General features: G+C 29.4%; 1 protein-coding gene across 1 annotated transcript; it reads left to right on the forward strand.

The window, feature by feature from the left end:
* Positions 1 to 6,197: 6,197 nt before the first annotated feature.
* On the forward strand, positions 6,198 to 10,662 carry LOC131653292 (pentatricopeptide repeat-containing protein At1g12300, mitochondrial-like). Its single transcript, XM_058923394.1, has 2 exons — positions 6,198 to 8,038; positions 9,268 to 10,662. Exon 1 carries the CDS (start codon positions 6,422 to 6,424, stop codon positions 8,036 to 8,038), a length of 1,617 nt encoding a protein of 538 aa, XP_058779377.1. The 5' UTR covers positions 6,198 to 6,421; the 3' UTR covers positions 9,268 to 10,662.
* The last annotated feature ends 6,536 nt before the right edge of the window (positions 10,663 to 17,198 follow it).

Below are 17,198 nucleotides of genomic sequence, written 5' to 3' on the forward strand. Positions count from 1 at the left end.
TGTGGGAAAGGACTGTGTTCTAAAATCTGAGTTTAAAGTTTGATGTTTGATTCTGTGTTCTTCCATCTATCCAACTCAGTTATTGATGTTGTATAGTTACTTTGAGTTTGTTATTCTTGCTGTGAACTCGTGTTCTGAGTTGGATGGGTAGCCCTAAATTTAAAGGAGCGTGGCCAAGACAGATTGCTATATAGTTTCAGAACCGAAGGGCTAAGTTGAAAAACAAGCATTTTGAGAAAGACAATTACTGAATTACAATATGAAACTATCAAGGCTGGTAATGAATATTATGATTTATTGATGAACAATCAAGTATAAGAACTCCCTCTGTTGTAAAACTATTGGTTTTTACCTTCTCTTGGCAGTTTCTAAATCTATAATTGACAGCATAACCAAAAGGCATTATCTAGAATGTGGCATACACTAAAATCAGTTGATTGAGCTTAAATAGTCATGAGGTTCCGAGTACAATCATAAAAAATTTCAAACTGTTTTTCATTCACAATTTCTCTGTGGACATCCTTTAGTTGTCACTAGTGCATAGATTTATAACCTATTTGGTTTAGCTTTTGATCAAGCAAACGCACGTCTGAACATGGATCTGCCGTGATTTTAAAGAAGCTCCAAAAAGTAGCTTTTGTGAAAACGTGGAAAACCCACCGTGATTTCATTGAAAACATGGAAATCCACCGCTACACCAAAAACATTATTAGTGTTAGAGACATTAGGTGCCACTGTCATAGTTTTTCTGTCATATGAAACATGCAGAAGTAGTATAAGAAATTGTTGAAAACTTTTTCACTTGTTTAATGGTGACATTCTTAGTTTAACATGCTTTGTGAAAAGTTTACTCACAAAGCTTTTAACCTGCTTTGGTTAGGAAGTTTACTCACAATGCTTGTTGACCTGCTTGTGAATCTTTGACTGAAGTGCGGCCAAAACAAATTGTCTTAAATGATTACATTTAAAAAATAATTTTTTAGTGTTGTAAATAATGAATATATTTTAATCCCATATGAAAAGTTACGATTTTGAAAAATTTTTAATACCAATTTTTTAGCTAAGGTTTTATATGAATAATAACCTGTTTTTTCTTTAATTTATAAATTAGAAAAAAATATCACTATTTATTTCAAAAAGAAAAATATCATTTTTTAGAATTTAGAATTGAGACAATTGTATTAACTCTACAATTTTTAAAATCTTATAGTTTTTTTAGTGTTACACATAGTAAATATTTCTAGAATATATTTTAGATCTGTATGAAAATAGGATTATGAAAAAATTTTAATACCTTTTTTTTAAGCTAATGTTTGATATGAATAATTTATTTGTTTTAATTTATAGAATTATAAATAAGGTATGTTGAAGAAATATCACAATGCAATTATAATAAATATTTTAATTATATAAAAATAAAAAGATCACTATTTATTTTTTTAAAAATAATATCATTTTTTAGCATTGAGACAATTGTAAATTCTATAATTTTTAATATTTTATAGTTTTTTTTAGTTTATAATGTCAATATTTACATATTAAATTATTAAATTTTAATTATTTAAAATCACTTTTCTTCTAGCTAACGTTTTTTAAGTACAATTTGTTCGTTTTTTAACTTGACAAATAATGAGATGAATGGGTGAACTATTCAACACCGATTTAAAAAGAGAATTAATTTTTCTATTTTTATCTAATAATGTAAGGTTTCATTTTTTTTACATCTATTCAAATCAATTTCCTTTCCATTTTTTTTGGTATAAATTTTAATTTTAATGTCTTGATCAGATTCTAGTTCATTTTATAAATATTATTTTGATGATATTCATATTGTGTAATATAATTTTAAATTATTATTTTGCAGGTTTTACAATTTAAATGAGAGTCTAACCGACCCTATCTCATACGAACAACAGTCTTAAAACGAAGATTGAAATATACATATCTTATTGAAATATACATATCGTACAATGATTTGGAACATCGCAATTTTAGAAACTGTAATATGATATTTCTAATTTTTTGTATTGATTTTTATTTTCTTGGTTTAATTTCCTTCCTCTCTCTTCACATTTCTAAAATGGTAGTGCTTATGTATTCTTTCGAATATAATTTCTTATTTCCTTCTTTAGTATAAATTATATTTATTATTTTAATTATATTTTAGAGTTAAATATTCAAACTCCCCTTGTAATGTTAGCGAGTTTTAGTTTTAGCCCCTGTAAAAAAAATTTATTGATCCCCCCTGATCTTATTTAGATTCCATCAACAAACCCCCCAATTGCCTAGTGGCATAAAAGATTCTATGGTTTTTTTCTATGTGGATTTATTGTTTATTTTAAATTATGGTTTTATGCCACATGTGCAGTACTACATGGCCAAATTTGAGTTCAAATTATAGGGTTACGATTTGTACAATTTAACCCTCTTGTATGCTTCGACTCTTGTACAAACTGCAGCATCTTCTTCGTTCATGTTGGTGAGTTCCTTCTTCGTCTTGATTCGTCTTCGTTTTTCTTCAAGCATGGGTGATAGCAAGTCATCGTCATCATCAACTGGTAATTTTGGTAGGGGATTGCCAACATGTGGGTGCAATGAAACGATGAAGTTGTGGGTTTAAAACACAATTGATCACTCCAATAGGAAATTATGGAAATGTAGAAATTCAATGGTAAGTGTTTCTATTCCTTTTAATGTACAATTTTTCCAAAAGTTTATGAATGTTGAATTGGATTTTGTAGAATGGCTGTGGTCTGTTTATGTGGGACGATTTGGTGAACAAACTTAATCCTTCAAGATGTTGTCAATGTGAAATCACCAAAGTTTCGTTGCTTGAATTTGCGAAGGAAATTGTTAAGGATATTGATTGGGAAGCTGGGAAGAGATTGGGAGAAGACTCAAAGAAATTAGACAAATTAAAGAAGAAGCTTGGAATGGAGAAGAGAAAAAATCTTGTTCTGATTGTTGTACTTAGTCTTTCATGGATGTTTTTTTGCTTTAGTGTTTAAGCTAATGTCGTTTCCTTGTACTCAATATTGTTTAAGTTAATGTAGTTGTGTTTTAAATGAAGGTTCCTGTAACTGTCATGGTTTCTATGTAATTGGTTTGGTCTATCAATGGAAAACCTTGTTCTGATATTTGTAATTGATTTAGTTTATCAATGAAAGTAATATTATGTTTACCTTATATAGCTTATAATGTATTGTAATTGAACAGCTTATGTATAACTTAACATAACTTATCATAACTTGAAATAGGTCTATTACAAAACATGTTCCATCATAAGTTAACTTCTAAAAGGTCTGTTACAACACTTGTTACAGCTTTATAACATGATACCCAAGATGACATGACACCCAAAATGACACCCTTACAAATTAACTTGAACACAAAATGACAAACACAAAATAACACAAAATGACACAAACACAAAATAACACAAACTTAGTCTTAGTACATAGTTTTACAGCATCCCAAATCTCTAATTTTCTTGTTCTTCCATGACTTCATAAACCTAGTAGCCACGCCAAGCTTTGAGTCTTTGGCACATGGCTTTTCTTCAACATCTGTTATAGTAATTGGTTCTTCACTAGTAGATAATTGGCCTATAATTGGATTTTTAAACCAATTCTACTTAACCCTCTCACTCTGCCTTCTCTTAACTATTGGTTTCTTGGGCATTGTTTTCTTAGATTTATGCTTGCTTGACTCTACAACACATGATCCACTTTGACTCTGAACTGTTGGTAATTGGATTTGGTCTGGCTCCACGGTAGGCTCAGTGTTGGCGTCACCATGTATTTCAGTCTCAGAATCAGGTGTTGCAGTCTAAATATTGGCATCATAAGCCACACCAGAAGACTCAGTAGCAGTGTTGGCATTAACAGTCTCAATGTTGGCATTATCAATCTCCATGTTCTTAGTGTTGGCAGCAGTTCCAGAAGGCTGACTCTTTACTTTTCTCTGCACAAATGTGATTTATAATCAGAAGCGTGCACAAACTATGTTACTAACCAAAAAAATGTTAAACATTATCACAAATTACTTACCTTTCTTTTTAGTGCACTGGGGTCTTGTGTCTTGCTCTTACATGTCATGGCATTATGACCAAACTTATCACACTTGGTGCATTTATATGCAACCCCATCCCTTGTCTTCCTAGCACCATCCTCCCCACTTTCTCTTATCCTCAACTTCCTAGGCCTACCTGGACCAGTTTTGTATGCAAGTGGAAGGGGTTTTTCAACTTCAACCTCTGGCCACATATCTTGACCATTAATAGGGCTAACAGAAAAACCATAACACGACTTAAACTTTTCTCTTGTATAAAATCGATCCACAAAATCATCTGGGTTTTGCTTCCTATAGCTTAAGGCAGCTACAACATGTCTACATGGGATTTGAAAATTCTGGTAAGACAGACTCAGAATGTCATACACAATGTTACGACACCTTTTCTGTCATCAGCTTAGCTGAGGCAGTACATACAGATCCCCCATATTTTGATTACTTCTGACATGCAGAAGTCCATGAGTGTTGGGATCATATTAATTCAGTTAACACAAAGAAATCTGCTTTGCAGAGGTTCTGTGACAGCACAGTCATTAAATCAAACGCTGATGTCATGAACGATGTTATGACATCCAAACTGAACAAACAAACAAACAATGCAGAAACATAAACAACACACAGAATTGTTCACCCAGTTCGGTTCTAACTAACCTACTCTGGGGGCAGCCAAGCCAGGAAGGAAATCCACTATCAATACTCTTAATTTGAAGCTAAACTCCCCCGTTTACAACTTCGCACTTAAACCCTACCCAATGCAATCTCTACCTAGGTTCTCCCTAGATATGGAACATCTCCATTCCACTCCCAATCATAGCAATGATGTCTAGCAATCAACAACTCAGCCACTGCATCGACAGCCTAATTCCCAACACTATAAACACAAATAAACACAACATTAACTTGAAGTTGCTTACAAGCTTCCTCCAAGAACAAAACTTCACTCATTGCTTCACAGCTTCTGAGTGATTAAAATAAACCTCTCACCTACAGGCTTTGAGGCACAAATCAGTGACCCTCCCACACACCGGGTTGTTCACCTACACGGCTAACCCTAGAGACTGCATCTTCTTAGCTGCTCCCATCATCAAATCCCTAATCAAGGTTCCACCACCAAACCGTTTCTTGAAATTAGCATACAAATGTCTAAGGCACAATCTATGCTCAATTCTATCACACATTTCCTCAAATACCGCAACAAGTCCCTGAAAAACAAAAAACAACATTCTCAAATAAGTGTACAATGAAGAAGTGAGCATAATAAACAATGAAGAATATGTTTGCTTTATACTCAATTAAAGGATAATCATAATATTATTAGTTGATTTCAAAATACCAACAACAATCATAGATTCAAAATTCAAACATAACATAGGTTCAAAATGCCAACAACAATCCTAGATTCAAATTATAGGTTAAGCACCAATATTCAGACATAACATTATTTATTTAAAAAACCTTAACATTACATTATAGGTTCAAAATACCTTAACGTTACATCATAGGTTCAATAAACCTTAACAATTTGCTTAATAACCAAACAATAGTTCTTACATAAAACAAAACACAAGTTGTCAGAAGTTAACAACTTGAATTTTTAAACTTAACAAAACTTAACTAGATAACATTTTTACATAAATCTAAAATTTCCATCTTGATTAGGATCTTTTAGTAGGAGTTGTCCTTCTTGTAGAAAAATATTTACATAGACACAACCATAACACCTGTACTTACACACAACCAATCACATTTTTTTATTAATTAAAAAATAAAAATGAAATTGTCTCTCTCCTCTTTTATCTCAACCACCCCATGATGCCAATTAAAAACAAAATTAAAATTTAAATAAATTTATATTCTCTCTATTTTCATTGGTTGTGCCTAAAAATATGGGTTTAGGTTCGTATCCATGCAAGTATTTCTCCTTCTTGTATTAGTAAAAGCAAATTAAAAAAAAAATAAAAAAATTGACCTAAGTCTAATAACAACTACTAAGATATTTAACTCATTTTCAAAAATAAAGATATTTAACTCTAACATTTATTAAAAGTTATATAATTTTTTTTTTTGGTATAAACATAAATTAGTACAGTATAAATTTGTTTTGATATAAATTGATCCAAGCTGAAATAATTTTAATCTCCAAATGAACTGAGTGTTCTATAAGATCTGCATCATTTCAATTCCAATTCCAATTCAACATTTTGGATATTCCTTTCATTCCAATTTCAATTCAATATTTTGGGGGTATTTTTTCATTCCAATTCCAAATCAATATTTTGGGCGTATTTTTTTATTCCAATTTCAATTTCAACACAACACACAGTTTGTTCAGTTTGCCGACAAGACAACAATGTCGCTTTTAAGGTACGCTGCTTCTTTCTCCATTCCCAATTCTAGATCATACTCTCACTATCTGCAACATTTTCATGATGATGTTGATGCCGTTTCCTTGTTCAATCGAATGCTCCATAAGAATCCCACTCCACCCGCCATTGAATTTGGCAAGATTTTAGATTCTCTTGTCAAAGCCAAACATTATTCCACTGTTGTTTCCCTTACTCACCAAATGGAATTGAGTAGAGTTACTCCTAATTTTGTAATTCTCAATATCCTCATCAATTCTCTTTCTCAATTGGGTCATATTTCTTTTGCCTTTTCTGTATTCACAAAGATTCTCAAGAAAGGTTATCGCCCAGATTGCATAACTTTTACTACACTCATCAAGGCTCTCTGTCTCAAAGGTCACCTCCATCAAGCATTGCAACTTCATGACAACGTGGTAGCACAGGGATATGAGTTGAACCAAGTTACTTATGGAACCTTGATCAATGGTTTATGCAAGGCAGGACAAACAATAGCTGCTCTTCAGTTGCTCAGACGGGTGGATGGGAAATTGGTACACCCTGATGTGGTAATGTACACTACCATTATTGACACCATGTGCAAAGATAAACTTATTAATGATGCATGTGATTTATATTCTGAAATGCTTGCTAAGAGGATTTCTCCTAATGTTTTCACTTACTCTGCTTTAATTAATGGCTTTTGCATTGTTGGTAAATTAAAAGAAGCAATTGATTTGTTTAACAAAATGGCATTGGAAAACATCAACCCGGATGTGTATACTTTTAATATACTGGTTGATGCTTTTTGTAAGGAAGGAAAGGTGAAAGAAGTGCAAAATGTGTTAGCTGCGATGATTAAAGAAGGCATTAAACCCGACGTTGTTACCTATAATTCTTTAATGGATGGATATTGTCTTGTAAATGAAGTGAACAAGGCAAAGGGTATATTCAAGACTATGGTTCAAAGGGGAGTAACTCTTGATGTTCGGAGCTACAATATCATGATTAATGGATTCTGTAAGATTAGAATGGTAGACGAAGCTATAAGTCTATTTAAAGAAATGCATTGTAGAAAAATCATTCCTAATACAATAACTTATAGTTCCCTTATTGATGGCTTGTGCAAATTGGGAAGAATCTCATATGCTTTGGAGCTTGTCGATGAAATGCGTGATAGAGGTCAACTACCTGATATAATTACATATAGTTCTATATTGGATGCTTTATGCAATCACCATCAAGTTGATAAGGCAATTGCATTGTTAACAAAGTTTAAAGGCGAGGGTATTCAACCAAATATCTATACATACACTATTCTTATCAAGGGATTGTGCCAAAGTGGAAGACTAGTGGATGCCCAAAACGTTTTTGAAGATCTTTCGCTCAAAGGCTATAACATAAATGTCTATACATATACTGTTATGATCCAAGGGTTTTGCAACAAGGGCTTGTTTGATGAAGCGATGGCCTTGCTAGTAAAAATGAAAGATAATGGTTGCCTTCCAGATGCTATAACTTATGAAATAGTTATTTCTTCTCTATTTGAAAATAATGAAAATGATAAGGCAAAGAAGCTTCTCTGTGAAATGATTGCGAGAGGTCTAGTGTACGACCGAAAATAGGTAAGATGCATTTCTATTTATACATTATCATTTTGAATTTATGTTTCAACATTATTTCATCTTTTCATTAAAATAGTTGCTTCAGCTAATAGAAAAAAAGATATCTGTTTTTGTTGTTTGTACTTCACAAAATGATAGATTGGCAAGTTCCAAATTTGAAGAAAATTGATAAAATATTATAATTATATTATTGTCTTAGAAGTGTTGGTTTGCATTTGTACCAAATTACTAATTAGTAATTGTATAATACCTCTAGCCAATATCTTTAGCTATAGCAAATAGCTTGATGCTTTATAAGATAAAAAATTCATTTCAATGCTCATCGAGACTGAGAGGATGAATTTATTAGTCTTGTGGTAACCCATACACAATGTATGACAGCCTTAATATATGGAAATTATATTCTAAAAAGAAGATATGAATGATGAAGGGTGAGCTGACAGTAGTAGTTAGTTATAGAGAATGATAGAATTAATAGGGGATGATTGTTAGAAAGAGACAGCAGGGATAAGTTTGTTACATAGTTGGGCAGGGGCATCTTCTTATAGGTTATGGTTTAGGACTATCTATACAATTCTAGTCTTAATGTTTCAGAATGTTAGTTAAACTTGAGGCTGAATTGCTAAGATCTTAATTGCACGCAGAGGTATAAGCTTGAAACTTAAGTGAAGTAAGCTAAGAATGAATGTGTTCTTGTGGCTAAATTAAACTACTGTGTTTGAATTACTAAGGTTGCATTACAGTTGCATAGTCTACTGAAATATGCGTTGAAAAAAAGTACTGAGAACTGTCGTCAAGTTGTTTAGTCACTTGGAACCAGGCTTAGAGTTTAGAACTTAAATGCTTTGTAGGGAACATTATTCTATTTTCTACAGCATTATTGGTTTAGCAATTTTCGATGAGAGTTCATCTTCAAAGTTTGGTTTAAATTGTTTATAGAACAGAACATGTATAAACTTGGATATAATTATAAAGTTCCAAGAGGCTTTAAGATGAATTTATTCCCCAAAATTGTACTCAAATGGTATTAGTAAATGTGGTGTTAAATCACAGACTCCGTGTTTCATATTCATTCATTGTGAAAGATTGAAGAGCTTAAAAACTGAAAATTTGATCCACTTTTGTTAAAAGCCGAGAGCTGAACCAAAATAACAGGAATGATATCGAAACAAACAGCCGAATGGTTGATGTCACTTTGTCAAAATTGTCTAAAATGGTTTTAGTTTCAGGCAAAGCAATCCATAGATTGGGAGCATACATGTCCGAAGCATTTGTTGCAAGAATTGTTTCTTCAGGAATTGCAATATAGAAATCCTTGAAATGTAAAGAACCTATAACTGCTATTGGTAAAGAACTCCTTTCAACATGCATGTACATATTTGGAAGACATGGAATTGAATTTATGTATAAACATTATTGCATCGTTTAATTTATGGATGTTAATATATGCGTTTCTATCTATATGACCCCAAAGGTCAAGGTTTCAATCATTGCCTCTCTCTCTCTTGTGTGTATAAACCATGTCTTTTCAAGGACCTCAAGGTAAAATTTGACCTTATGTTACATTTTATGCAAAACTTAAAGTAGCATGTTACCTAAGGCTTATAAGGTAAATATGAGTTTTAGTAACATAACCCTCTAGAATTGAAGTTGAATATTTAACATCTAAAGGCTCTTGAAAAGTGGGGCCTAAAAGCTTAAAGGCTCAAATGGAGAGAAAAATGAAGCCTAAAGGCTCCCGAGCATGTGATTGGATTGGTGACTTCTGCCAAGCTCGGCCTCGCCTCGTTTCAAACCTTCAAATGCTTGGTTGATAGGAGTTAGTTGTTGGTTCGGTAGACCATATTTCTATGTGTTTCAGTGTCAAATGCTTGAGTTGAGTGACTTATTTTGTTGTGTTGTCTTTAACCGTGATGAACAACCTATATTGAGTAAACGAAGCCAAAATTTAAGTAAAACCACAATTTTAAGCAACTAGCATAAGTTGAAAATTCTGGATCCTTGGATGGACCATAGTATTGCTAGTAATGATTGTGATTCTGCCCCACATTATAGTATTGTTTTGATGCACCTGATGCTTATATTTCATCACCATTGAATTATTCGTAGAACACACTTCTAGTTATTTGATATGTTTCTAGTGGCTTTTAATTTTTGAGTTGATAACTAGTAAAGGACCCGTGCGCCTGCACGGGTCACGTAAAGTCGGTATAAATATTAAATAAATATAATATGGATATGGTTAAAGAATTAGATTAAAATATATATTAATTAAGAGAAATAATTTCTTCAATGATGATTATCATATCAATATTAATTTAATTTATCAATTTGTAGTTGTTTTCAATGATGATATTTATGTTGGATAAAAATTAAAATAATATTAGAGATAATTAATTATTATTGTTGATTACAATTTTAACTCTGAAAAAATATAGTTCTTGATAAAAAGTAAAAAAATAAATAAAAATTGAGATAATGTAGTTATTATGTACTATCATTATCAACAATTTTTATGGGCTCCCACCCCTAGTATGTCTACCCGCCTTTTTTTCCGCAGACGCACATTATCAACAATTTTTATGGGCTCCCACCCCTAGTATGTCTACCCGCCTTTTTATGAGCATGATTCAAATTGCAAATTCCAATTATCAAAATAAAAAATTGCAAAAAAAATTATAACATCTATATAAGTCAAGAAACAAAAAATAATGAAATGACATATTATAATTCAATGCAACACATTTAAATCTCATTATTTAACTTTAAATATATATTTAATTTAATTTACCAAAGAAAAATTTGTACAAAAGATGTATATTATTAATATTAATGTTACTTATCACATATATGTCGTTAAATTATCATATTTGTGTTAGCTACTCATACCGAATCAAAAATACTAATGTAATGAAATAAAAACAACAAAAATATTTAATTCAAATTGCATATTCAATAACAAAAATAGAACATTTATTAAATAAAAAATAACGTATAATTTTATCTATAATCTTGACAGAAAAAGATTTATATACCAACTCTTTCTTTATATTTGATATATTTAATGAAATGAATATAAATTAGAATTAATGTCAAATATTTTTTTTATAGATATTAAAGAAATGAATAAAAATTAGAAGTAATGTCAACTATTTTCAATGGGAAAGATACAATAATGCGTATTGAAAGGTGTTATATGCATTTAATTTTTAATTCTATACAAAATCTTTTTTGTATGTTTATTTACAATTATTTTATATTGATTCCTCTATTTGAATTTGAATTATGTCAAGGTACTATATATTTGTTGATATTGTATGGAAGGTAGAGAGTTATATAAATTTCACTTTTTTATGATTAATTAACCGTAATGATTACTTTTAGATATTGGAATTGATTGGAAAACTTGTAGCATTCAAAAGAAATAATGATTGTTTTTAGATATTGTCAAATATTAAATACATAAGGCATGCTAATATGAGTTGATGATGAAAAAAGACAATTGAAGGCATGAAAATCGGATTAAAATATTTGTTTAAACTTGGACATGAAATTAATTTTGGTAGACATCGAATTTCTAATTATGATAGTAGTTATTATAATAATAGATCAATTATTTCTTAAAAAATATTAATAATTGCAAATGTTAAAAAAGAAGACTAATTATTATCACCTAAAACTACATATTCCCAATGACATTTTCTTCAAACTTCTAATTAAAAAAGACTATTAATTATTACCACCTACAACTAAAACCTACCTCTATTGGGTCCTTTATTGCGATAAAATAAAATAAAACTATTTAATATTTTATTAAATAAATTAGGATTGGAAAACAAAAAAAAAAGTTAATCGTGTGAATTTTTTTAGCCATAAATAACTTTTAGAGATATTATTATTATTATATATTAATTTTAAAATATTATTATTTCTATGATTAATAATTTGGGGTTGTTAACTCAAGATAATATTTTTATTAGGTTGATTAATGTATAATTGTTATTAATAAACTCTTAATGTTGATTATTATGAAAATTTAATGAAAAATGAGACTGTTCTCTTATCGAACCATCTCCACTTTTTTTTTTTTTGTTAATGTCCTTGATGTAGTCAAATTTTTTACTCTTTGTCACTGAAAAAAATACATTAATAAATAAAAGGCAAGTAAATCAAACGCAAAGGTTGGTGTGAATCATAAATCTACTATAAATCGAAACAAAAATTTGATGAATGAATAGAGTGGGAATTCAAAAGGTTAATTTTCTGTTTCCAATATGTTAATTTCTTTAACCGAGAAAAACTGTTGGAAGTATAATAGGGTTTGAGAAAAGACTTTAAGTCAAATATGATTTTATATATATATATATATATATATATATATATATATATGATTAATATTTAAAGTAATAATGCATTTAAGACTTGTTAGCTACAATTAACATTGAGAATCAAAATAATTAAATTGGAAAAAGAAACAAAGCATGATTGAATTATTTGAAACATAAATATTTGGCACGTAAAGAGGTCACATAATAAAAATGGTAATAATTTAATTGGAACGTAAATATTTGGCACGTAATAATTTAATGCATTTTATAATTATTTGTGTGTAGTTAATTTTTAATTTAGATTGAAATAAATAAATTGAAAAATCATATTTAATTTATGAATTAAATCAAATCCTAATCCTTTTTTAACTCTCCATTGAACTTCAGTGAATCATATATTTAATTTATTGGAATTTAAGATGGTCCTCCGAACCATGAAGACACTTTATTTTTTGTGAAATTTTTATATGAGAGAATCGTAGTCAAACTCTCCCGTGAAATCTTATCCTTCCTTTTGAAATTTTACGTGAGAAAATTGCAATCCCAATTTTAAACTCTCCCGTGAAATTCATATACCCATTTTTTTTCAATTAAATACATTAAAAGTTTTCTTTAAAGAATTAAATATGAGGATGTACACTACTTATATATAATATTTTTATAAATAGTAAATAAATATATAATAGTTGATATCTTGGCCTTTTGTTTTAAATATAAAAAAGAAATAAATTTGTGTCTTTCATAAAAAAAATTGTTTATTCATCAATCATAATTTTCTCATGTTTTTTAATAAAAACAAATATATGTATCAACTTTTAGAATAAATGTTAACATCTTATCATAAATAAATGCTAACATTTTTCATGTCAATTTTATTTTTATTTGTATCATGTAATAATAATATATATCATTTTTTATCAGGTATATGATATTTTTGCTTAAAAAATTTATAAAAGAAATCATACTTAATTGATTGAAACAATTTTTATAGAAGCAAATTATTGTTGCCTATAAAATTGACGCTTCTAAATCAAAAACAAATTTGAAAATCAAAATAAAATTGAATTAATTAATTTAACGTTTTATTAATAAGTATTTATATGAATTACATATATAAGAAAATTAAAAAAAAAATATGGATTATACCATATTATATTTTGGTAATGTAAGAATATTCCAATTATTTTAAGATAATTTAGATCAAATATTAAATAAATATTTTTTATCTATTAGTTTGAAATCAAAATTAATCATCAGAAATTCTTATTAGAAGGAGTTAAGTATTTTTTTTTTGTATTAAGTCATAATATTAAATATAATTATTTTCTTTTAATTTATGATATTTTTTTAAGATAAATTTATAAAAAATCATACTTAATTTATTAAATCCATTTTTATATGACCAAAATGATCTTGTGATTTTTTGTGTATTCACCTATTGTTATTGTCCATGTAAAATATTCATTTATAAAAAATTATTGCCTTCCGATTTCTTATTATCATTGAATAAATATTTTTATTTGTTATCATTCAATTAATATTTTCATATTCTCATTCAATTATTGTCTTTTTTTTCATATTCTCATTCATTTTTCATATTCTCATTCAATACCAAAAGACAATTGCAATTTTTGGAAAAAAACAAATAATTAAGTATGTTAATTATATAGCCGTAAAAAGATTCTGTGGATTAATGTCATTATTGATATAGACCCTAAGAATTGTTTAGAGATTAATGAGATAATTAGGGTATGAAAAATGACCTTAAATCGGCTATTGATTTTCTTATATAGATAGTAGATAATTTGATGGTCTTATATATTAAAAATTAATATATATATATATATATATATATATATATATATATATATAATAACACCCTAAATTTTTAAAGCAATATTTAGAAGATAATACTCATTCTATACTCATATAATATAACAAAATATTTAATAAAAATAAAAAATAAACAAAATATATCTCTCTCTCAATGCAATGCTCTGTAATTAAACTTTTCCACTTTCTATTTCTCATATATTTTTTTTCTTTTTCAAAAAAAATAAAGTAAGAGTAATGTAGAAAAATGAAAAGTTAAGAGTTTAGAAAAATAAAGTAGGAAAATTTAAACCTTTCACTTTATTTATTAAAAAAACTAAATCTTAATAATTAAAACTAACGACTCTTAATTAACAATAATAATTAATAAAAATAATCTTAATTATTTTTATATTGAATTTTTCAAATCAAGTAAGAAATGACATTTCACCATTTAATTAAAAATTAAAGAAAAATAAATAAAAGAAGTAACCATGAGGAAGGAAAGAGAAGGCAGTGATGTAAATTTTGTGTGTAGCAACGTAAAAATAACTTTTTATCTCCAAAAACACTTATAAAAAGTGCTTATTTCAATCCAAAATCATTTTATCTTTCTCTGATTTATGTCTTCTCTATGGTAATAAAATCAAGTAAACACCATACTCTCTTTCTTATCTCATTAAATCAACTCCACGTTTCTTTGTGGTCGTTAATATCCTTGATGCAGTCAAATTTTCCACTCTTTGTCACCGCAAAAAAATACATTAATGAATTAAAGGTAAGGAAACTGAATGCAGATGATGGTGCAAATCACAAATCTATTATAAAGCAAAACTTTTGTCTTCACGTATCTGAATTTAAAATCCTGAAACAAACAAAAATTATATTAGAGAATCAGAAATTAAAATTGAAAATCAAATTCGTAGATATGCAGAATAGTAAGATCTGAAGTTAAGCATAGCAACTGAATGATGGCAGAGTAGTGAATGAGGAACAAAGGAAGAGAATAAAAAATTGAGAATACAAAGAATGAAGAAGGTGGAAATAAATAACAGAGAATGAAAGAAGAAAAGGTGATGCAAAGAGATAGATGTAGGGACTCATATAATGGTTCAACAATTCCCAATACACTAAACCGTAAAAGCAATAAAAATACTATTGTGTATGGAATAAAGCAAATGGGTTTAGGGTTGAACTTGTGGATGAGAGATGCATTATGTAGTTATTATAGGATTCAAGAGGCAAACGAAATTGAATGAGAAGAATGGAAAAGGTATGCCAATTTGAAATTATGCAGACTTCACTTGGCTCTATGTCTGCATGACCCAATGGAATGTACTAAAAATTAAAACTGGTGTATTTTTCAATGCATGGAAAAACAAAACCGTGTGAATTTGGTTACAAAAGCGTGTTCCAATGTAACAATTAATAATAATTAGGATTTGTGTAATTTAATTGGTTAAGGGGTGTAATTATTGTTACTAAATAATTATAATATTTATTTATTAATTAAAATAATAAAGGAGATGCAATTACCGTTATGTTCTCGATTATCACCCTCAAATTGGTGATTATAAGGATAATTATAGGATTTCATATGTATTGTATTTTATTATATTAAAAGTAGATGTCGTGTAGAAAATGATGCCTGCTTTGCAAACAATATGGTTGCAAATATAACTATGGACAACGCCCCATAACGAAAGAACTTGAAAGGTTTCCACCTTCCAAAAGAAGAGAAGAAAAGAAAATCGAAAATAAATTTCTACTGCAAAACAAAATATTCTGAGGTTTTGCATCTCCTCAAAGGCATCTCCATCCCATTCTAATGCTTCTTCATTTTCAATTAGGGGGATCTAGATGTATGATTTCAATATTATTTGTTCCCTTAAATATAATAACAAAAACACGATCAACACAGGACACATATACATGTAAGACTTAAGTAATTATATTACGAGGAGAATTAATTATTATAGGACAGGACACTATACTCTTATACATGTAAAACTAGGGGTGGCAAAATGGGCCGCCCGCCCCGCCTGCCGCCCGCCCCGCCTTATGCCCGCCAAAAAACGAGCGGGGCGGGCATGCCCGCCAAGTAAAATGGGCATAAAATTCATGCCCGCCCCGCCAAGATGGCGGGTTGGCGGGCGGCGGGCTTACCCGCCTATTTTTATTTATATTTTTTTAATAGATTAATAGGCTTTTTTTACCTTTTAATTAAACTTTTCACTTATTTTTTAAAACAATTTTTTATAAAAGCAATTTTTTAACAAATTTACTTAAGAAAATATTACATATATTTATAAATAAATGTATAAAATAAACCATCAAGAATTAAAATTACTAGAATTATCTAAAAAAAAAGAGTGAGTTTTGGAGGAGAGGCGGGTTTTGGCGGGCGGCGGGCTTTGGCGGGGCGGGTATGGCGGGCGGCGGGTTTTTGCGGGGCGAACTTTGGCGAGCGGCGGACCTAAAATCCCAACCCAACCCGCCATTTTTTGGCGGGTGGCGGGCCGGCCCCGCGGGCCATGGCCCGTTTTGCCACCCCTTTGTAAAACCAAACAGTTTTAAAGGATAGTGTAACGCTTTTTAATTAAGAAATTAAAGTAAAACAATAAATTAAATTTAGAGACTAAAAGATATATTAAATTTAAAATTAATTAATTTATAATTTTAAGTCCTGTAATTAGTTTATATCAAAAAAAAAAAAAAAAGTCCTGTAGTTAGTGTAATTTATAACTTTAAGTTCTATGTTAGTCCGAATATTCACATAACTATTCGCTTCTCGGAAGGTATAAGAAGTAAAAAAAAACACTGATATTAACACAATTAATCCATTTAATACAGATTTGTCAAGGCACTTTAAAGGAAGAATTGAAAGCTTAAATCATTGCTAAAAAATTCGATTCTAACAAAATTTTACGCCAACCCTTCTTATGAGCGAATTCAATTGTTAATATAATACTGGAGAATTCAGAAACGAGAGAATTAGAGACACAAAAAAACTAACAAAA

This window comes from Vicia villosa, linkage group LG2, assembly GCF_029867415.1.
Source record: "Vicia villosa cultivar HV-30 ecotype Madison, WI linkage group LG2, Vvil1.0, whole genome shotgun sequence".
Classification (NCBI taxonomy): Eukaryota; Viridiplantae; Streptophyta; class Magnoliopsida; order Fabales; family Fabaceae; genus Vicia; species Vicia villosa.

What these genes read in the sequence shown, in the direction of transcription:
- LOC131653292 (XM_058923394.1), top strand. Translation starts at nt 6,422, where the DNA reads ATGTCGCTTTTAAGGTACGCTGCTTCTTTCTCCATTCCCAATTCTAGA.